Genomic DNA, 24,056 nt, shown 5'->3' with positions numbered 1-24,056 from the left:
GTTAGCATTTATTCTTCATCCCTAATTGTCCAGAGAGCAATAAAGGTAAATCTTTCATCCTGAATGAGGTAGATCTCACAGCTTCACCAGTGTAACCAGCCCCACACTCAAAGACAAAAGTGCCACTTAATTTATTCCTGGACATTTGATCACCGTGGGGACTAAATGCTTTTTCTTCCCAGCCTATAAGGATTTAAAGGGAAAGGAAATTCTAGAATCATACCAATGCAGAATACAGTGCATGACTTCCTTAATTGACACTTGTGACATAATTAAATTAGCATATGGGCAGCATGGTGGCTCAGTGGTGAGCAATGCTGCCTCACAGCGCCAGGGACACAGGTTCGATTCCAGTCTTAGGCGACTGTCTGAGGAATTTGCACATTCTCCCTGTGTCAGCATGAGTTTCCATCAGGTGCTCTGGTTTCTTCCCACAGTCCAAAGATGTATAGGTTAGGTGAATTGGCCAAGCTAAATTGCCCATAGTGTTCAGGGGTGTGTAGGTTAGGTGCATTAGTCAGGGGAAATATAGACTAATAGGGTAGGGTAGGGGAGTTGGTCTGGGTGAGTTACTCTTTGGAGGGTTGATATGGACTTGTTGGGCCAAATGGCCTGTTACCACACTGTATCGATTCTATGAATGTGACTTCTACACCTGAAGCAGACTATTTGGTTGGCTTTAATGGTCGACATGGTTTCGTCAAGGGCAGGTTGTGTCTCACAAATCTCATTGAATTTTTTGAGAAGGTGACCAAGCATGTAGATGAGGGTAGGGCAGTTGACGTGATATACTTGGACTTCAGGAAAGCCTTTGATAAGGTTCCACATGGTAGGCTGATGGAGAAAATGAAGAGGCATGGAATTGAGGGTGATTTAGCAGTTTGGATTAGAAACTGGCTTTCTGGAGGAAGGCAGCGAATAGTGGTTGATGGAAAATATTCAGTCTGGAGTCCAGTTACTCATGGTGTGCCACAAGGATCTGTTTTGGGAACACTGCTGTTTGTCATTTTTATAAATGACTTAGATGCAGGCATAGGTGAATGGACTAGTAAATTTGCAGACGACACTAAAGTCGGTGGAGTAGTGGACAGTTTGGAAGAATGTTACAGGTTGCAGGGGGACTTGGATAAACTGCAGAATTGGGTTGAGAGGTGGCAAATGGAGTTCAATGCAGCTAAATGTGGTGATGCACTTTGGGAAGAATAAGAGGATGGCAGAGTACTTGGTCAATGGAAAGATTCTTGGTAGTGTGGATGTGCAGAGGATCTTGGAGTCCATGTGCAAGGTTCCCTGAAAGTTGCCACCCAGGTGGATAGTGCTGTTAAGAAGGCATACAGTGTGTTAGGTTTCATTGGTAGAGGGATTGAGTTCCGGAACCGCTATATCATATTGCATCCATACAAAACGCTGGTGCGGCCACACTTGGAATATTGTGTACAGTTCTGGTTGCCCCATTACAGAAAGGATGTGGAAGCATTGGAAAAGGTGCAGAGGAGATTTACCAGGATGTTGCCTGGTCTGGAGGGAAGGTCTTATAAGGAAAAGCTGAGAGACTTGGAAAGAAGAAAGCTTAGGGGGGGATTTGATAGAGACATACAAGATGATCAGAGGATTAGATAGGGTAGACTGAGAAAGACTTTTTCCTAGGATGATGTCGTCAGCTTGTACAAGAGGGCATAACTACAAGTTGAGGGGTGATAGATTTAAGACAGATGTCAGAGGCAGGTTCTTTACACAGAGAGTGGTAAGGGCATGGAATGCCCTACCTGTTAATGTAGTCAAGTCAACCACATTAGGGAGATTTAAATAATCCTTAGATAAGCACATGGATAATTTTGGGATAGTGTAGGGGGACGAGCTGAGAATAGTTCACAATTTGGCGCAACATTGAGGGCCGAAGGGCCTGTTCTGCGCTGTATTGTTCTATGTTCTATTAATGGGGACTTTGTTTAGAGTCTGAACTGTTGCCACTTCCTCAGGAGGTGTGTAATAAAATCTCTGAACAGATTTATGAGAAAAATAACTGAATAACATTTTGGGGTCAGGAATGGTACAAGTTGAGGATGGGATGTTCTTCATCTCAGTCTTAAATGGTCAACCCTTTACCCAACTCTATGTTTGCTAATACTAGATTCAGGCTCTAGCCAGTTAGGGTTATTTACCTGAGATGGCTATCAAACGTTTCACAGTCATATTGATTCTTAATTAAAGCAGATCGTGCAGCTCACAAGGACATTAATGTAATTAAGCAAAGCTGTGTTTGGCAAAGGGTTTGAATCTTCAAATTCTATGTGAATTTCCAATGTATGATCCATAATATTATATTTTTATATATGATAGCAAGTGGCCAGAAAATTCAGTTGGCACTAGACTTACAAATACAGGTTAATCCACATTAATTGTGTACAGTCCAACTGCACAGATGTGACGTGTTATTTTTTCCCATCAACTGGAAGCAGATATAATATACAAAGAAAAAGAAACCTGCATTCCAATAGCACCTTTCATGATATCAAAACATTCTGAAGTGCTTTACTAACCAATTACATAATTTAATTAAAACATATAATTACTTTCACAACATAGAAAATATATCTGTCAATTTGTGCACAAAAGCCCTCACAAACAGTACTGGAACAAATGGCCAGATTGCCTGTTTTATATACTGGTTCAGTGATCAGTGTTAGCCAGGGCAAAAGGTGAACTCACTGTTTAATTTCGAGGAGTGGTTTGCTATCTTTTATATTCACCCGGGAGAAAAGTTGGGGCTTTGGTTCCACATTTCCAAAAGATGGCATCTCCAACAATGCAGCTCCTTCCATACTGCAATAAGCTGTTAGCTGAGGTTATGAGCTCAAGTTTTTCCAATGGGCATCGAGCCACAAGACACAACAGGGTCCGTTTCTACCCAGGCATGCTCAGTTGTCATATTCTTAACTTGCAATATGTAGACTTTGTCTATTTTTAAAAGTCAAATTGAGTAATTTCCCATTATAACGGCACTTAAGAGTCAGGTAACTAGTGTTTGAAATTTCTACACAGACAAAGAATTAATTCAAACATCTGCAATGTCCTTAAAGTCTAAATAAGAATGGGTTGGATGCCCTTCCTTGCAAAAATATTCAAATACAAAACCACTTGTGAAATTCACAGTTCCATTATCTTTGTATTTACTGTAATGTTTTGTCTCACAGTCAGTATACCTTTAAGACACATGCTCATGACATCATCACTGCATCACAGAATGTGACCTTGGTGCATAAGGATCACATACTGCACTTAGGAAATAACAGGTTACTGGAAGTATACTATACCAACCCTGACACTAGGTACCCGAGGAATTTAACCTTAGCATATCTTTGTTAGCTGTGAAAAATGTCTGTTGGATTCTTCAGTACCATGATCTACATCCAATTTCTTCAATTATGAGAGATAACATAGGCATTTCCATATCAAATAATGTACTCTGTTGGAAGCAAACGTACATCGTGGTGGCAGTACCATAAGACTGCAAAATAGTGCCCCAGTAATACAGTCTTCAGTTTTAACACACAATAAACAGAAATGCAGAGGAACAGGCATGTGTGAACAGTCACCATTCCAAATGCATTGTGTAGCAGTGCCTTTGAATCAGTTATACGGACAACAGAAGCATTGATCATGTGGGGCACATGATTGAAACTGACTTTCATTAATAGCTCTTATTAGTCCAAGAACCAGTCAGGAACAAATCATCTTGAGAGTGACAGGCCAATTCCTCCAGCCAAAAAAGATAGAGCTCTGCCTAGCAACTAAGGTAGTGCAAGGAGAACTAAGTTCATTTTCATCTGAAGAAACTCGGCTACAAACCAGGCTGGATATCTTGAGACCTCCAACCTCCTCCTTCTTGAAAGAGCCATGGAGGGAACCAAACCAGGCCTGCACTGCATGAACCTTAAGGACTTTATCTGAATGTGATTTGCTTTTTATATTTTGTTAACAATCTTGTTGGATGTTTTGTTAGCTAGAATCCATTAGTGTGTGTGTCTAAGAGCAAGTGAGAGACAATTTTTTCATGATATTTACATATCAGTGTGCTTCGTGGATAAACATAATCTTTTCTTCTGTTTTGTGCCTATTACTGAAAGTTACAACACCAAACAGTAAAGCTTTCCCCTAAACATACATATTTTTGCAGGAACTCATGGGATGATGGAAAACAATAAAGTTCACTATCACTCTCCCTATCAGCAAAACGACAATATGTCTCCAAAATGGTTGTTTATTCATCTTAGTTGCTCACCGCCATGTGCATTTGAATAATAAAATGGTATGTTATCCTCAAGTACATTGAAAATTGATCTTTTACATAATTTATGTAGAGATCTAGATTGCCATTTTTGCTTCTAGCAAGATGATTTTAAATGTGGTATTTCAAACAGTCTCTGGGGACAAGTCAAACCTAATTGGCTTTAGTTTAGAAACGCAGAGCCAAAGAGTGACAGTAACAGGTTTTCCATGTGAAATTCCCTAGGGAATAACTGATCAGATGTAAAAGTGGGCAGAATAACAATTGCTCAAAAACTAACTGGGTACATGAACAGACAGCTGTAAACCAAATAATTTAATACCTATTTATGTATCAAGTTTTGACAACTTGTCCTCCATAGTAGTTTTTTTTAGAAAGAGGTCATGAGTTTTGCCAAATTTCATGGCTAGTTTTGAACTGTATTTACACAAATAAAAAAGTACAATGAAGTTAATATTGCCCTTCAAATTCTGGCATAAAGTCCATTCAATGATCTTCGCCTGTTGTTTTGATGAATCCTTAAACATATTGTATCTCACCATCTTTGTTTGGAATTGCCTTACCGTAACATTTTTGTTTCTAATATTCATTGATTTTATTTCAGGTGATGTGCATTAGCAACTGAACATTAACAGAGTCATTACTGTACAAGAGCCTGCACAAACACCAAGAACCAAGTAACTAAATCTTTTACAATTTTTCATACATAGGTTCACAATTTTGACATTAATGCAAGTTTTGCATGTAGGTTTGCTTGCTGAGCTTGAAAGTTCATTTCCAGACATTTCATCACCCTACTAGGTAACATCTTCAGTGGGCCTCAGGCAAAGCACTGCTGAAAATTCCTGCTTTCTATTTGTATGCTTGGGTTTCTTTGGGTTGGTGATGTCATTTCCTGTGGTGATATTATTTCCTGTGGTGAAGTCACTTCCTGTCCCTTTTCTCAGGGAGTGGTAGATGGGGTCTAACTCAATGTGTTTTTTGATAGAGTTCCAGTTGCTTTGAGGAATTTGCGTGCATGTCTTTGTTTGACTTGTCCTAGGATGGATGTGTTGTCCCAGTCGAAGTGGTATCCTTCCTCATCCGTATGTAAGGATACTAGTGAGGGAGGATACATGAACAACTAGCCACAAAAAGACAGGCAGAGTCTTTATCATCAGGAGAATTAAGGGCCACAGGGAAAATGCAAGAAAATGGACACGAGGAATGTCAAATCAGCCACGGTCTATTGAATGGCGGAATAGGCTCAAGGGGCCAAACAGTCTCCTTCTGTTCCTATTTCTTATGGTCTTAGAAGGACTGTCATAACATCTTACAATGCTCCTTACACCAGTAAATTCAACACTTCAGGGGAGTCTTTATGTTTGATAAGAAAGGATTTCAAGACTAGGGGGCATATTTTTAAGGTGAGAGGAGAAAGATTTGAAAAAGATATCAGAGGCAAATCTTTTACACAGAGGGTGGTTCACATGTGGAATGAACTTCCTGAGAAAGTGATGAATGCCAGTACAATTACCACACGTAAACGACATCTGGATAGATGCACGAATAGGAAAGTTTTAAGGGACATGGGCCAGGAATAGGCAGGTGGGACTAGTTCGGTTTGGCATTATGTTAAACATGGACAGGTTGGACTGAAGCATCTGTTTCATTGCTGTATTGACTGTATGACTCTATAACGTGGCATTGAGGAATCAGTACAGCTCTAGTATGCAGGACAGGATACCAGATAGAGCAATTCTGAAGTTTAGATCTCAACTGCCTTCCTACTCCTCACCCCTTGACTCGTACGTGTGGGCCAATGGTTCAGTCCCCACCTGTGCTACCCATCCTTTCCAGCAACCCTCCCAAGTCCATGCACTAACATGGTAACTCCCCCTGTCTGTCTCAAGTACAGTTCTACCCCAGTTATGCCAAGCAGCTGTGCTTCTGTTCTTTAACCACCTCATTTTCCATGGCTAATGGATCGCGTAGAAAGTTAAGGCAGCTCTCCTGGTACCCTGCTGTTTTTGTTTCCTTCCCAGTTTCTTTCCTGTCCCAAATGGGACCTAATAATTCAGAATCATTATGATACTCAACAAGACCATTCAGTCTATTGTGTCCTTGCTGGCTTTCTGAATAGCAATCAAAGCAGTCCCATACCACTTAATCCAGATTTTTTTAACTTCAAAAATATTCTTTATTCATAAAAAATATCTTTGTATATATACATATACAAATGCAATTTGTTTCTGTACTGGAGCATATCAAGGGAACAAACAAACATTGGAGTTTGACTGTATCCACAATAAACCAAAGACATCTCTTACATGTACAAGACTACATTTACATGTATTCGAGGCACTAGGGGGTAATCTTACAAATTCATTTCTCTCAAATGCCTATACAATTTCCTTTTGAAGTCATTGCTTAACTCCATCTCACCACTTTCAAGGCAGTGTGTCCAGGTTATTAGTATACAGTGAGTAAATTGTTCTTGTTCATTTGCTTCTGTACGTCTAGTCCACAGCTTTAAATCTGCGTTTGCTCATTCTTGTACCATCAGCTAATGGGAATAGCTTTTTTTGTTATAATTATTTAAATCTGTCATAATCCAAACATAATCCACTCATAATCCATACATAATTTGTCATAATCGGTCATAATCCATATATAATCCATACATAATGTCATAATCCATACATAATTCATACATAAACTGTCATAACCCATACAGTATCCGTTCATAATCTGTCATAATCCATTCATTATCTGTCATAATCTATACATAATCCATACATCTCTTTCAAATCTCCTTTCCTCAAGGAAAACATTACCGTGTCCAACCTATTTTGTTGCTAAAATCCCTCACTCCATGAACCATTCTGGCAAATCATCCACGCATCTTCTCAAACTCCTCACACCTTTCCTAAAGTATGGAATTAAATGCACTTTTCTAGTTGTGGGTTAATCAGAATTTTATAAAATTTCTGCCTAACATCCCTACCCAAGATCCCATTCTTATTTCAAACTAATCCACCTTCAAAGATCCCCACTAGATCCCTCTTCCATTCTGTACCAAAAATAGCAGTGGTCCTCACACTGATCAAAAGTCCTAACTGCACGGTCTACCATTTTCCCCTTCAGGAAATCATTATTTGACTTGCTATCTTCTTTCTTTAAGCCATTATTTTAGCCAAGCTGAAACTGACCCACCTGTTCCATAATCCTCAAATTTTTCACCAACCTTTCCAGCTGAACTTGGTCAAATTCATTCCAATAATCCAAACAAGCAACAGCCCCACTTCACTCTCTTCATAAAACTCCACTGTAACTTCAGAAAATATTCAATTAGTCAAACAATAGCTGCCTTTTACAAATCCGTGCTGGAATGAGAAGGCAGAAGGGATTTTAATTGGATGAGTCAAATCTAATGTAATTCTAAATTTAACTAAATTGATTGGAGTTAATTTTTCACTCTGTCCTTGCATCCTAAAGGACATCCTCCCTTTCCATGATTGCGCTGTCTCCCCTAATCACATCTACTCATCTCTGTTATTACGACTAATCTTTTATGACCACTTTGTTATCAATGAAGACAAAATAGTCAGTCCTTACCATTTTTAAGCCACAAAACTGCTCACTGGCATGACAGAAACAAGGGTAATATTTTAGGATTCTAGACGTCAAGGTGTTTTGATGTAAACTCCGCCTATTTGTGACAATTGTAGATATGTGAAACTTCACAATCATCAAATGTTTATTTTATAATGTATGTTTTGAATGCCTGTATTTTTATTCCTCTTTCACTGCAAAATAAATATGACTAAACCTACCTGAGTTTAAGAATGGAAACAAAGTTTCAAGTGCTTCAGTTTATAAAGAAGAATCTGCTAAATGCAAGTATTATGTCAGGTATGAAAAGTCTAACTTTTGGTCTTATGAGAAATGCCTATTTTCCATACAGCCTTATTCAATCCGATAATTGGCAGCATCAACATGGGTCTCCATAAAAAGAAGCTCTGTTGTTGAGTAAATGCTTATTGTTTTCACAAATATCTGACTTCTGAACATAATTTTCTGTGCAAGTGAGAGACAAAGATGGCTGTTGGGAATCAAAGTACATAGAAAGAAAATAAATCAGAAAAAAATATATAGTTGTGTGCAAACAAATGATTCTGCAGAAGATGTTGTAAGTGTCTTCTGTCAGTGGCATATGCCACTTCACAGCCAAAACATGTGTTGATGATGGGCCAAAGTGTTGGTCAACTCACTGGCCTTTATTAAATCTGCTTTGAACAGGTCATAAGGAAATATGCAAGAACATCTGATGGACAGTTGAACTTATTTGCTTCCAATAGCTGAGAGGTTAACCTCCGTATTAAATCATCAATGCATAGAATTAAGATTATACTCCACCACTCTGTCACTACATTCAAACATGCAAAGAAAATCTTCTTGGCTAGTTCTGTATTTGATAATAATTTTGCCCAAGACATGGACAAAATATGGCTTCTGGACTATTGGGATTCTGTGGGAAAGACGACTAATTTTACATTTCTTCAAATATTTCACGGGACAAGTGGATCATTGACTAGGCCAATATCCCTAATTTGGCCTTGAAAAAGTGCTAGTAAGCTAGCACCTTGAACCATTATAATCCACATGATGTGGGCATACCTACAGAACAGTTAGGGAGTTTCAGGATTTGTGCCCAGTTACAGTTGAGGAACAGTGATATAGTTCGAAGTCAGGTTGGAGTGTGAATCGAAAAGGAATTTGCAGGTGGCGAGCTTTTCTTCCACCTGTTACACTCACCTTTCCAAGCGGTAGATGTCACAGTTTGGAAGATGCTGTCAAAGGAGCCTGGATTCTATTGGGCTTCTTTAATGTCATTGGAACTGCATGCGTCCAGACAAGTGAATAATATTCCATCATAGTTCAGACTTTTGCCTCAGGAAGTCAGATAGTTTGTTCTCACTACAGAATTCTGGTCTTGAATTTGGTTTATTATCGTGCACTCACATGAGTACAGTGAAAGGTTTACAAGTCACTACATACGGCGCCGTCTTAGGTATAAAAGTCTTTTCCCTGGGATGAGGGAGTCCAGAACTAGAGGGGAAGGATGTAAAAATGATCTAAGAGGCAACATTTTCACGCAGAGTGTGGTGCGTGTATGGAATGAGCTGCCAGAGGAAGTGGTGGAGGCAGGTACAATTGCAGCATTTAAAAGGCATCTGGATGGGTATATGAATAGGAAGGGTTTAGAGGATTATGGGACAAGTGCTGGCAACTGGGACTAGATTAGGTTAGGATATCTGGTCAGCATGAACAAGTTGGACCACAGGGTCTGTTTCCATGCTGTACATCTCCATGACTTTGTAAGGTACCTAGGTACAGAATCTTGGCACAAAGCAGAAAAACAAAGAAAACAAAACTAAATGTTATAGCCCTTCTTACTAAAATGTAGAAAAACAAAGAAACATAGTTAGAAGTTCAACACCACAGTCGATAAATGCCTAGCCATGTTGGGCTCATGCTCCTCACAAGGGCACACCCTTGCCTGCTCCAGGCTCAACCTTGCCCCACACTGCCCAGGGATGCCCGCCCCTGCTCTCACTGCCACTCAGGATGAGTACCATCGATGCCAATGACCTCTCTCACTGCCATGTTAGACTCACTCTCCCCATGCTGGCTTGATCTTGTAGCTCTTGTAATCACAATATTCATATGCCTCGTCCAGTGCAGTTTCTGGTGAATGATAAGTGATGGATTCAGTGATGGTCATGCCATTGAATGTCAAGAGGCAATGGCTGGATTTTATCTTGTTGAAAATGGTTATCGTCTGACACTTGTGTGACACGAATGTAATTTGCCACTTATCAGCCCAGGCCTGACTGTTGTCTGGGATTTGCTGCATATTGACATGGGATGCTTCAGTATCTGAGGAGTCATGAATGATATTGAACGTTGTGAAACCATCAGTGAATATCTTCACTTGCAACATTTTAACCCTTGTATCAATAAGTTCAGGAGCTGAGGAGTCACAGATGGACCAGGTGAAGGTGAGAGCAGGGTGGAAATTGGAAGCAATATTGATAAAATTTTCAATTCCAAATGAGTGTGGAAAGCTACCAACAGTATCATCAAAGTACCAAAGAAAGAGTTTTGGGGAGAGATCAGAATAGGACTGAAACGAGAATGGTCCACAAACCCCACAAAGAGACAGGCACAGTGGTTAGCATTGCTGCCTCACAGCGCCAGGGACCCAGGTTCAAGTCCCACCTCGGGCACCTGTCTGTGTGGAGTTTGCACATTCTCCCCATGTCTGTGTGGATTTCCTCGGGGCTCCAGTTTCCTCCCACAATCCAAAAATGTGCAGGTCAGGTGAAATTGGCTTTGCTAAATTGCCCATAATGTCAGGTGCATTACTCACGGGTAAATATAGGGTTGGGGAATGGGTCTGGGTGGGTTACTCTTTGGAGGGTCGGTGTGGACTTGTTAGGCCGAAGGGCCTGTTTCCATACTGTAGGAAATCTAATGTACTGAAAGCTGTGTACAATAATATTCAGGGTCCTGATCTTTGCAGACAGAAAGATGTGCATCCATTGCATTTGTTTCAACTCAACAAAATAGGTGACAGCTGGTTCATTTCACAGTGCATGCCCTGACTACAGTCAATCTGCCTGGTTTGAAATCTAAACAAGTTCTGGCCGTTAACTGGCAATTATCATTAATTGTTTCATTCTCCATGGCAAAGCCTCTACCAATTAGAGTCCACTTGCCAACCAATCATCACTCTCCTCGCCACAGTATAATTTTGTGTTTCTCCCTTAGTGATATTCTTGCAAATTGTCCTGATGAGTCCAAGGCAATGAGATTTAACAAATTGTCTTTTTTAGCCATACTCAATTATATACTATGAAACAACTATAAAAGTTATCAATTTTTTTGGAAGTTGTTTTGCATGTGCTAATACATTTTTAAAAAGCTCTTTATTTGAATTATATTAAAATAACGAACATTACCTGATGACCACAGTCTGACTGGCCAAGTAGCACCTGTGTTATATCCAAACTATCATAGCGTCTGTTTGGAGGCAGGCTTGCATTTGCCAGTGAAATCAGGGTAGAAAATATATCTAGAGCACTAAAGACAAATATAAATCTTTTTAGGTTGAGGCATTTTAAATTTGCGTATCACAAAGGGCTTTTCTTAACCTGATTTTAGAAAACATATTTTTTCCTCATTGGAAGATCCTAATGTTCAGGAACCTTCCTTTGATAAGCAGTGAACATGTTCAGTTTCTTTTCTATTTTACTTTGTAAGTTTGTATATTTAACTACATCTGTAATCATGACTATATTTGAACTCATGTCCAAGAGATAAAAGGACCATGCTTCCATATCTTTACTGAATGAATGAAGCTGGATTGAATGTGTAAATACAACTGTTTAAAAAAAAGTTCAAATTTCAGAGAACTCTGACGTCAAGGGCTACAAAAACTAAACAGAAATTCAGTGGCAATTACAAGCAAATATTTGCTCTAGTTTGTTTTAGCAGCTTTCTCCTGAGACCACTGGCTCTTGCTGCAATGAGGTTCAATGAGGACTAGCATCTTTCATTATCTTGTTTAAGTAGTTATTGGTTGTATGCAAGGTTAGGCAATGAGATGTAGACTGACGAATCAAACCACATTACATACAAACCATACAGTAAACTGGTGGTTCGTTCATATGCAGTACTAAGTTAAATGAATTCCATTCTGTATCTAGGTTCAGAGACCATTTACCAGGCTGAAGAAGATGATTATGAAATCAACACATTTAAAAGCACTTTGGATGACTGCCAAGCTTTGTTTAAATTTAAACCAGGCAAACTGACTGTTGGTCAAGGTACTGTTCTACAGATTGAACTAGAGAATAGGTGTAGCCTATTTTGTTCAATTGAACCAAGTGCAAACGCACCAGACTTCAAGCCCAACTAGTAACCTTAAATTCTGTTCAGATTTTTTTCAATTTTGTAAACATAACCCTAGTTTCCATATGTAAGATGATAACATTTAACACTACCTTACAATATCTCTCTTGACTCTTCCACTGTCACAAAATGATCAGACTACTGGTTCAACTTCCAGTTCAAGATCAGCAGAAATTTCTTTCAACTAAATATCAGAGGAACTGAAGCCACTATTTTTAGTTCCAACTACAAATTCCATTCCTTTGCTGCTGACTTCAACTCTTTCCTTCGCAACTGTCTGAAGTTTAACCAGACTGTTCTTTACCACATTTGACACTAAAATAAGCTTCAGACTAGATTTATTGCCATCACAACATCTATTTCCATCTCATTGACATCATCCAACTCCACCTTAGGCTGGACCCATCTGTCATTGAAACTCTCATCCATTTCTTTTTTACATATAGATCTGTCTTTTACAATGCATTCCTGGCTGGCAGCCCACATTCTATCATCTGAAAACCTGAGCTGACTCAAAACTCTGCAGCCATGCCCTTACTTGCATCCAAATCCTGTTCACCCATTACCCATGCACTTGCTGAACTGCACTGACTGCTGCTTATGCAGCACCTTTATTTTAAATATGTTCTTGGTTTTGAATGCATTAGAGGCCTGGTCTCTCCCTATTTCTGAAATATCCTTCAGTCCCACAACTTTCAGAGTAGTTGACACACCTAAGTCTGGCTTTATGAGCAAGCTGATTTCAATAGCTCCATCAATGGGTCGCCATATCATATATTAGTATGGTTCCCAAACTCTGGAATTACTTCCCTAAGCCGCTCTTTCTACTTTAATCCTAATATTTCGAACAAGGCTTTGTCCATGTGCCCTAATATTGCTTTAAGCAACTCAGAGTTTGTTTTGCAATGATCCTGTGAAGCATGCTGGGACAATTACCTAGCCTAAATTTGATATATGTTAATGCATGTTATTGTTATACAATATCCTGTTGTTAAATTTTACTGTAGAAATGGAAGTGTTTCCTTGTCTTTACCTGAGCAGTGAGTCACTTGTACTATTAGCTGGGATCTTTCCTGGCCAATATGCTATTGCTGGCACTCGATGGCCACCCTCCCATGTTGTCTTTTTTGTTGAACTTCCACCTAAACAAAATTTATAAAATTGCATTAGACAATATTGTAGTCAATGAAACAATAATATGTTTCCACATATTAGATTTATCAGGATTGATATTCTTTTCCTGAAAATGGAGAGTTTCCAAGCTATTGTGCGATCAGGTCTACAACCTCACTGATGAGTATGACTTAGTTACTCACCAGATATATTACCTCACTCCCTGACAGTGAGTGGTCCTCATACTCACCAAAGTTATGGCATTGACATTGTTGTACCTAAACTTCTTCTGGCACTGTAAACATTGAGAGGAAACAGGAAGTTACAGATTATCTGTAAACTTATCAGCCTAAAACATTGAGCACAACCACCTGATGAAGGAGCAGCTCTCCGAAAGCTAGTGCTTCCAAATAAACCTGGTGTTGTTTGATTTTTAACTTTGTAAAACTTTGAAGGAGTCTTAACGCCAAGATGATGCAGAAATTGAGCACGTGGGAATGCCACTCTCTCTCCACTTCAGGTAAAAACCTGGTCTTCAGGTGTGAGGTGCTGTTGGTGTTGCTGCATGTGGTGGAGGTCTGGCCCATTGTGGAAATATCTGTACGGAAAGATACTTTTCACCACAAGTCCATCAGGCAGCGCTCAGCACATAACAACCTAAAGGCCCCATGAGGGGAGGAAACGGTCAATGCTGTCAGATGGTTCCCTCAGCAAACTGTCAAAGTCATTAGTGCACTACCCATCAAATCTTTCATGCGCACCTTGTCTCTTTGTGCCACGAAATGCTGGCTGTGGTGGTGAAGAGGCTATTGCACATCGTGTTCTGAAATGTGCTTTTGCAAAGAAGGTCTGGAGAAAGGTGCAGTGGTTTTTGTTGAGGTTCATCCCGAGCAGCTCCGTGACACAGCACATGGTGCTCTATGGGCTGGTACCTGGCACATGCTCTAAGACAAGCATCAACTCAGCCTGGAAGACTATCAATTCAGTAAAAGATGCTCTTTGGTCTGCTTGAAACACATTGGTCATTCAAAGCATAGATTTAACTGCAACCTAGCAAACTAGCACATTCAAAGGTTCAGGACTGAGGGACATGCTAAAGTTTTGGGCAGCCACGACCAACGAACAGTGGGTCTCAGTGCGTGTGCTATCATTTAAGATTTTTTAGCAATGATATCCCAAGTGTCTATTAACTTATGGAAACACTAATGGCTCTTACTGTAATGTAAATAGATTATTGTCATATTTAACAAATATTTCAACTTGCATCTTGATGGAGGCACCTATGAGGGCAATGTTCAAATGAAAATGTGACATTTTTACTCTATTTCCTGTAATATCTGACTTGAACTATTTTGTCAAGTATTTATGGATAATTTATGAATAAAGTATATTTTTCCAAAATAAAATCACTAAAGGGAAGGAATGAATTGCTAAACATTAGACCTAGTGTACACAGCTTTAATTATCAGGTTAAGAAATTTGAAGAAATTGCAATTCAAGTATGTCCTGCGACTTATGTTGTTGCTGTGTTGAATAACATGCAAAAGTTAACAGGAATGGAATCCTTGTCAGTCAGTTTCCTTATCCTGATAACTGGTACAGAACAGGGGAATGCCGTTAGGGAGCCTTCTCACAGCAGAATATAGGCCAGTGTTTAAACTGCAGGCATTGAGGACTTCCCTGCCTACCTACACAATGGTGCCCCAGCTGCTGAAGGGGCTTGGATTTTAAATATTAAAAAGTTGGAAGGATGATTCCTCCATCTCAGCAGTCCTTTCTCTCATTTGTCTATAAAGGCATCATGATACAGCTGGACTTCCTTTTGGGCCTCCAGGTTTTGAGTGCTCACCTGCCATCTTTAATCTGACAGCAAGTCCAACTTCTCGACACTCTTTGGCCAATTTGGGAAAAATCAGGCAAGACTGAAGGTTCCTTTACATAGCAAGAGCTTCTCTCATTTAAGGTCAATGGCTATCCCAGAAACCCACAGCAAAATCCTACCCCAAGAAGAAACAAAAACACATCCTAACATGTTCAAATGTGGGTACATTTCTGAATTAACATTAGAATGATATGGCATTTCACCAAACTGTATCTCACCTTCATGAATGGCGGTTTCTCCTTTTGTCAACTGTTTAACTAGTTATTACCTTTGTTTGTCTGCCACGCTCCCACAAATGGACCTGCACTTCCAGAAAATTCACATTTCTCAGTCCACGGACCATTGTCACCTGCATGGGAAACAGATGTAAAAAGTCATCTTGAAGAAGAGGAGTGTAAATTTCAAAATATTCAACCCAGATGTAATTTATGTTAAAGTTGGCTCAGGGACAAATACTGGATACTGTTACACAGTGGTCAGATGCAAACTACTGTCTGTGATTTTTCATGCAGTCAGTTTCCAATTGTAATTAAGCCTTCAATAGAAAACACAGAAGGCGGCCAGTAAAACAGACTTTTTAGCATCACATTCTGGTGTGGATTTGGTTACACACTAGTGTGAATAATTGTTGGACCTTTATGTGAATTTTTCCTTTACTAGCTCCTGCCACTGTTCATCTACAATGCAATTTTAATGATAATCTGACTCAAAGTTCAGAAGTAAGAAATAAGACCTCAGATGGAACTGTCTGTTGGTATAAATAGCATAGGGATATCTGATCTGTTTTTCAAATGCTGAAACTGAATTGTGGAGTTGGATCATGGTGTAGTAACTGTAATATGCAATCTGAATGTTTTCTGGAACTTAAAACAAAGATATTCCATTCTCTCATAAATCAGTTCTCGTATCCTGGTTGACATTTTCTGTGTAGTCATGAACAGACCAAATGATTGCCACAAGTATATGTAATAAAAGTAATATAAATACTGTTCATTGCAGTTAAAGACAGCATGTGCTTCATCATGACATTGTCATTCAGAATAGCTGTAACAGCTATCATGTGCAGGCAACATTTTCACAACCTCACAAATTTCAAAGTTCAGCTCACCACTAAATATTTTAAATATCTGGTGCAGTGCATTGATTGGCATGGTGTTGTGTGTTCCAAAGAACTGTCCAATTAGATAATTTGTTGACATGTAAAGTTTCCACATCGTTGGTTGAATTTTACAGAATACCCTTCGGCAGGAAACAAAACAGGTGAATCCAAAGATGAGGGTGTGGCTTCATCAAAAACATGTCTACCACAGGTCAACTTGCTCCCATCTCTGCTGTGTAAAGTCAAGTACGATTAAACAAGGAAATACAAAAAAAAAGTCGAAGCAAGGAAGAAAACTTTGTAAATTCCAAATGTTTTGATTGATGTGACTTAATTTGATTTATCATTGTTACATGTACCGAGATATGGTGAAAAGTCTTGTTTTGAGTGCTAAATCAGGCAAATTATAGCTTACCTAAGTACATCATGGCAATGGAACAGAATGCAGAATACAGTGTTGCAGCAACAGAGAAGATGCAGAGAAGGATCAACTTTCATACGTGAGAGGTCAGTTTAAAAGTCTGATAAAAGCGGGGACAAAGCTGTTCTTGAATCTGTTGGTATATGTTTTCAAACTTTTGTATCTTCTGCCTAATGGAAGGGGGTGGAACAGAATATAACTGAGGTGGGAGGACTCTTTGATTATATTGGCTGCTTTCCCAAGGTAGCAGGAAATATAGATGGAGTCAATGGATGGAAGGCTGGTTTGCATCATGGACTGGGCTGCATTGACAACTCTTCGTAATTTCTTGCAGTTTTCGGCCTGGCAGTTGCCACACCGCGCTACAATGCATCTGGATGTTTTCTATCATGCATCCATAAAAATTGGTAAGAGTCATTGCAGATATGCCAAATATCCTTAGCCTTCAGAGGAAGTAGAGGCATTGGAGTGATTTCTTGACCATAGTGTCAACATGGATGGCTCAGGATAGATTGTTGATGGCATTTACTCTGAGGAACTTGAACCTCAGCACCACTGATGTAGACAGGGGCACGTCCTCCACTCTGCTTCCTGAAGTCAATGATCAGCTCCTTCATTTTGCTGGCATTGAGGGAGAGATTGTTGTCTTTAGACCATGCCACTAAGCATTCAATCTCGTTCCTGTACTCTGTCTTGACATTGTTTAAGATCTGACCCCCAATGTTGGTGTCATCAGCTAACTTGTAAATGGAGTTAGAGCAGAATTTGGCCACACAGTTGTGAGTGTATAAGGAATAAGTCAGGGACTGAGGCGCAGCCTTGCAGGGAATCAGTGTTGAGGATTATCATGGAGGAAGTGTTGTCACCTATCCTTACTGATTGCAGACTGTGGGTCAGGAATTCGAGGATCCATTTGCAGGGGGGAGTGCAGATTCCTACATCTCAGAGTTTGGAGATGAGGTTGGTTGGAATAATACTATTGAAGGCAGAGTTAAAGGCAACAAATAGAGTCTGACATAGGTGACCTAGATGTTCCAGGGATGAGTGTAGGGCCAGGGAGATGGCATCTACCAAGGACCTGTTGCGACAGGAGGCGAATTGTGCAGATCAAGGCAATCTGGGAGGCTGGAATTGACGTGTGCCATGACTAACCTCTTGAAGCTCATCATAATGATGGACGTCAGAGCCACCTGGGGGAAGTCATTAAGGCACATTGCCTGATTTTTCTTTGGCCTTGGGATGATAGTGGCGTTCTTGAAGTAAGTGGGAACCTCAGATCAGAGTAAGGAGAAGTTAAAGATGTCAGTGAATACTCCTGCCAGCTGATCAACACAGGATCTGGGTGCATGGCCGGGGACTCCATTCAGGCCAGTCGCTTTCCATGTGTTCACTCTCAAGAAGGCCCTGTACATCTGCAGCAAGAAGGCAATGTTGTCTGTGGGTACAGGATCCCCTGAAGCTGTTGAAGTATGTGATACCATTTCACTGACCTTCTGTTCAAGGCATAGAATACATTTAGCTCATTGGAAAAGGATGCATTGTTGCCAGTGATTCTACTCGACTTCATCTTGTTGACTGTTATATCGTGGGAGCCTTGCTACAGTTGGCATGTGTTTGTGTGGTTAGTCTGGGACTCCAGTTTAGTTTTATCTTGTCTCTTGATGTTCCTGATGGCTTTGCTTTGCTAATCTGAATCATACCTGTACATTTTTCAGACTGAAGGCCTGTGACCAGTGAAGTGCCACAAGGATCTTTGTCATTTGTCATTTACATAAATGAATTGGATGCAAGCATAAGAGGTACCGTTAGTAAGTTGGCAGATGACATCAAAATTGGAGGTGTAGTGGACAGCGAAGAGGGTTACCTCAGATTACAACAGGATCTGGACTGGATGGGCCAATGGGCTGAGAGGTTGCAGATGGAGTTTAATTCAGATAAATGTGAGGTGTTGCATTTTGGGAAAGCAAATCTTAGCAGGACTTATACACTTAATGGTAAGGTCCTAGGGAGTGTTGCTGAACAAAGAGACCTTGGAGTGCAGGTTCATAGCTCCTTGAAAGTGGAGTCGCAGATAATAGGATAGTGAAGAAGGCGTTTGGTATGCTTTCCTTTATTGGTGAGAGTATTAAGTACAGGAGTTGGGAGGTTATGTTGCGCCTGTACAGGACATTGGTTAGGCCACTGTTGGAATATTACATGCAATTCTGGTCTACTTCCTATCGGAAAGATGTTGTGAAACTTGAAAGGGTTCAGAAAAGATTTACAAGTATGTTGCCAAGGTTGGAGGATTTGAGCTATAGGGAGAGGCTGAACAGGCTGGGGCTGTTTTCCCTGGAGCGTTGGAGGCTGAGGGGTGACCTTATAGAGGTTTACAAAATTATGAGGGGCATGGACCGGGTAAATAGGCAAAGTCTTTTCCCTGGGGTCGGGGAGTCCAGAATTAGCGAGCATAGGTTTAAGGTGAGAGATGAAAGATATTAAAGAGACCTAAGGGGCAACTTTTTCACACAGAGGGTGGTACGTGTATGGAATGAGCTGTCAGAGGATGTGGTGGAGGCCGGTACAATTGCAACATTTAAGAGGCATTTGGATGGGTATATGAATAGGAAGGGTTTGGAGGGATATGGGTCGGGTGCTGGCAGGTGGGACTAGATTGGGTTGGGATATCTGCTCGGCATGGACAGGTTGGACCGAAGAGTCTGGTTCCATGCTGTATATCTCTATGACTCTATATCATTCTTGTACATATAGCATCTTGATGAAATACCATATTATCCATAGTACTTGATTAGCACTTGCTTGATACTTTAATACTAAGTATTCAGTAAATATTAAATAAATACTAAGTAAATAGCATTGCTGTAAAAGCTTTTTGGAAGCTTTACATCATGCACTTATCAATGTACAGGGTGAGATAACATTTTATATTTATGAGAAAAGGGTAATCTGAGATAGACTTGGATATTTTTCAAGACAGAAAATTTGTGAGTTTGTGCAATATACAGGGCTCTCACATTTTTGTAGAAAAATTGTGATACATCTTATTCCAGCATCAGTTTGCATGGTCAGCAAAGAACTTGGGGTCACCCAAAAAAGACAACTCTCTAGTACATAGAACTGTAGATATGCAAACATGAACATTAATCAATAGAGATAGGTTTGTGAGAGAGAACATCCTGGCAGATTATACAACAAGGAAAACCAGATTACCCTGGAAGGGCAAGCCATGTCAAAAATCTGAGCAAGAGACAATGGCTGTTTCACACTGATCCTATGCCATAACAACATGAGTGATATTTTCCCACAAATGAGGTGCACTGTCAAACCAGGAAGATGTTCAGCCTATTGCACAAATGAGCAATGTGTTTCAGTGAACCTCAGTGGTGGGATGATGCTAGGCAATTAAGTCACTTGGCCCAAAGACTGGTGGATCATATCAGACCTTATCCAACCATTTTGCAAAACTCAGAAATCAACATCCAATATTAAATGCGATTCCACATTGAACAACATTTGCTAAGCATACTAAGAATTATGCTGACAACCAATTTAACATTGTCAATCATGCTTGCATTAATATATTTGTGCATACTAGAAGTTACCGATATTAACATACAAGGTTCTGTTCTTTGGAGACAGATTCAACTTAATAAAAGGGGCAATGGCCATTCTCTGGTTCATTCCAAAGGACAATGCATTGACCAATCAAAGCCACTTACCTAGTTTAAATTTAAACAAAACTTGGCAGTTAACTGTCACAAACTATCTGACTAGTGAATTCTTCATGGTAATGCTTCTACCAAACAGAGTCCACTTTCCAACTAATGTTCAGTTCACACAGAATGAAGCACAGTTTCACCATTTATATTGGTTTTCTCATGTATGCCTTGGTGAATGCAAGTTTTGACAAAATGTATCCTTTTTCATCAATAAATGTAAAGTTTTGGAATTCACTAAAATTATGACCTAAACCTTTCCCGTGATTAATGACCAAGAATGAGTCAAGTGAGTTCCTGTGTGGTATTGTTGTGTGATTATTTAACACTCATTCTTTTATAATAATTAAATATTTGCATTTTCCACAGAAACCAGAAACAGAATTTATTGAAGATGTTGCCATAAGTAAGATGTTATGAAATCGGGGTATTGAATCCAGCACTTTAGGAATGATAGAAAGGGCCCTGAGTGTGGCATAACAATGAAAACGTTGGATTATTGATTTTTCAAATTGCATCATCTGATTTTAATCCCTGGGACCTCCATGGACTGAAATAGGTTTGTAAAAGAAAAACACTTACTTAAAATGACCACAGCATTCTACTGACCACAGAGATTAACCAACCTGTGTGAAACTAACATGGATTAAATTAAATCATCTGAACTGAAATCAGTATTTTTATCAAAAGACACTGAAACTAGTTCACTTAGTTAAGCATGAATAAACACTGATTTTGTGGTTTGATTTACACCTGAATGAGAAGTTTCACATATTGTGGGTGGAAGGCATTGCCTGGAATTAACAAATTTGGAACTAATTAACTCAAATATTAGATTTCACAAACCTAGTTCAGGGAGTGCTTTTGGCAGCACTGGAACAAGTTGGAGAAAGTGTTCTTGCTCAGCCTCTCTAGAAGGAAATCTGTCTGTTAACAAAGCTGGTTAAAAGGAACATCAGAACAAAGAGAACCCGACATACAACTGAAGTGTTTCCTTCTGACAACAATACAAGACATCAATTAAATAATCGTGGTCTCTGGTTAAAAATGCATACCTCAAGGACTGTAAAATGTCTATTCCTTTCATCCTCCTGTCACATCGAACACCATAATCTTTTAAGTTTGTACCTGTGTCAATGAATGCTTGATGCCACATCTCCATTATTTTTCTGTAATACAATTGTTCCTTCCTTCACTCAAGAAAAATTTGTAATTGACCCCTTACTGATACAACAGACATTTGGTAACCGCATTCTTATTAGAAAGAAAAGCATTCTCCTGCTAAGAAGAACATAAAATCACTGTCAAATGAAGAGGATTGAAAGAGGGGAACCTATTGGTTGTAACAGAGTGCAGGGGAGAATTAGCAAATAAGATTATGTGTCTTAGTGATAAGGTTAATTTGGAGAAGCAGTGGCACTTTGGGGCAGAGGAGACTGGGGGAGATTTGGCAGAAATGTATCAGATTATGATGAGTTTAGACAAGTTAGACAAAGAAAAGCTGTTCTCATCATTTGATATGAATGGGGCTAGATCTTTAAGGTTTTAGGGATGAGGGGCAAGGGGATATGGGAAAGAACTCTTTTTAATACAGAAAGTGGAATAACCTGGAGCTTGTTGCCTGTGATGGTGGGGCAAACAAAGATGATGAATAGAAACATAGAAAATGGGAGGAAGATTAGGCTCTTCAGCCCTACAAGCCTACTCTGCCATTCAATATTATCATGGTTGATCATCTAACTCAGTACCCTATTTCCGCTTTTTCCCCAGACCCTGTGATTCCTTTAGTCCCAAGAATATTATCTAACTCCTCTCGAAAACATTTCACAATTTGGTATCAACCACTTTCTGTGCCAGAGAATTCCACAAGCTCACCACTCTCTGGGTGAAAAAAATTCTCCTCATCACAGTCATAATGGCCTACTCCATATCCTCAGACTGTGACCCCTGGCTCTGGCCTCCAGAATCATTGGGAACATTCTTCCTGCCTTTCACTTGTGAAGTCCTGTTAGACTTTTATAGGTTTCTACAATATCCTCCTTCATTCTTCTAAACTCCAATAAATATAGTCTGAAACCATCCAGTGTCTCCTCATGTGTCATCCCAGGAATCAGTCTGGTAAACTTCCATTGTATAGCCAAAACATCCTTCTTCAGATAAGGAGACAAAAACTGCACATAATACTCCAGGTATAGTCTCACCAAGGCCCTGTATATCTGCAGCATGACATCCCTGCTCCTTGTTTTCGAATCATCCAGCTTTGAAGACCAACATATCAAATACCCTCTTCACTGCCTGCTGCATCTGCATACTTACTTTCAGCGATTGGTGTAATAATGACACCCAAGTCTCGTTGCATCTCCCCCTTTCCCAATCTATCACTATTCAAATAATAATCTGCCTTTCAACGATTTCTGAAAGAATTTGGATGGGCATCTGAGAGAAAGGCACTTTCAGGGATAGATCTGGGAATAAGACCCATTGGGCTGTCCTACAGAGAGTCATCATAGACTTAGCGGGCTGAATGGTCTCATTCTGTGCTATGGTATCTCAGTATCTCTAATTAGCCAACTTAATAGAGTTGGACTATCCTATTCATTTCAGTCAGAAAATTAACTAAACGGCCAAGGACCAAAGACAGGACGTAAACAAGGTTGAAAAGTAAAGACCAGAAAGGCTTAGTGATTGCTGAGAAGCACTGTTCCAATTTTGTAATGGACAATGATAATCATTTGTATTTGGACTGGAGAACTAGAACACAAAGAAGTAAAGTAGTTTACTAGAAGATAAACTAATGAACAGACAATGGGTTATTGTGATTGGGATGTTGCAACAGATTCTTGTTCACTCGAAGTCCATGAGCTTTGACACAACTGATGTTAGGGCTGTTGACCTGACGTTATCAAGATCTGATTTTAATCTCCTTTAGTTAGCCATAAATTCTGTGTTTTCTTCATTTAAACAGGACACCACTGGTTGTAGGAACCAGTGGTCCAGCAGTATTGGCTTTTTGAGAAATTAGTATCCAAACCATGGGCCATGGCTTGCTTTATTAACCAGCTATTGTACAAAATTTACTTTTTGTGGGATCATCTCTATTCAAAAAGCTGGTTCTTCAACTCACTGGACTTTTTGAATTTCTTCCCAAGTTTCAGATAACTTTTCCTTGAGAAATTATTTCATTTTGTGGTAGAAGGGATTCAAAGCTGAGCTGAATATTAGAAACATGTTCAATTTAATTGCAATATTAAAGTATTCGACATCTGAAAAGCATTACAATGTTTTTATGTTATATTAAAAAAGTCATCATTGCCTATTTATGAAAATGGCTATAGTTATTCAGCTAGGATATTTATTCAGCCAAGGCCCCAAGGGATCCTTCCATATCCATCACAAATTCACCTGCACCTCCACACACATCATTTACTGCATCCACTGCACCCGACGTGGTCTCCTCTACATCGGGGAAACATGCCGCCTACTTGCGGAACGTTTCAGAGAACACCTCTGGGACACCTGCACAAATCAACCCAACTGCCCCATTGCTGAACACTTTAACTCCTTCTCCCACTCCGCCA

At 39.7% G+C, this 24,056-nt stretch overlaps 1 protein-coding gene across 1 annotated transcript in view; it reads right to left on the bottom strand.

The window, feature by feature from the left end:
• Positions 1-24,056, bottom strand: part of arsg (arylsulfatase G) — a 61,832-nt gene that overhangs the window by 10,000 nt on the left and 27,776 nt on the right. Inside the window, exons 7-9 of the mRNA XM_072558644.1 lie at positions 15,511-15,591; positions 13,281-13,389; positions 11,296-11,416 (exon numbers count right to left, since the gene is read on the bottom strand). Coding sequence (XP_072414745.1) covers positions 11,296-11,416; positions 13,281-13,389; positions 15,511-15,591 — 311 coding nt within the window. The remainder of the gene's footprint in view (positions 1-11,295; positions 11,417-13,280; positions 13,390-15,510; positions 15,592-24,056) is intronic.

Source organism: Chiloscyllium punctatum, chromosome 39 (genome assembly GCF_047496795.1).
Source record: "Chiloscyllium punctatum isolate Juve2018m chromosome 39, sChiPun1.3, whole genome shotgun sequence".
NCBI classification, from domain to species: Eukaryota; Metazoa; Chordata; class Chondrichthyes; order Orectolobiformes; family Hemiscylliidae; genus Chiloscyllium; species Chiloscyllium punctatum.
This window is presented reverse-complemented; position numbering and strand designations above follow the sequence as displayed.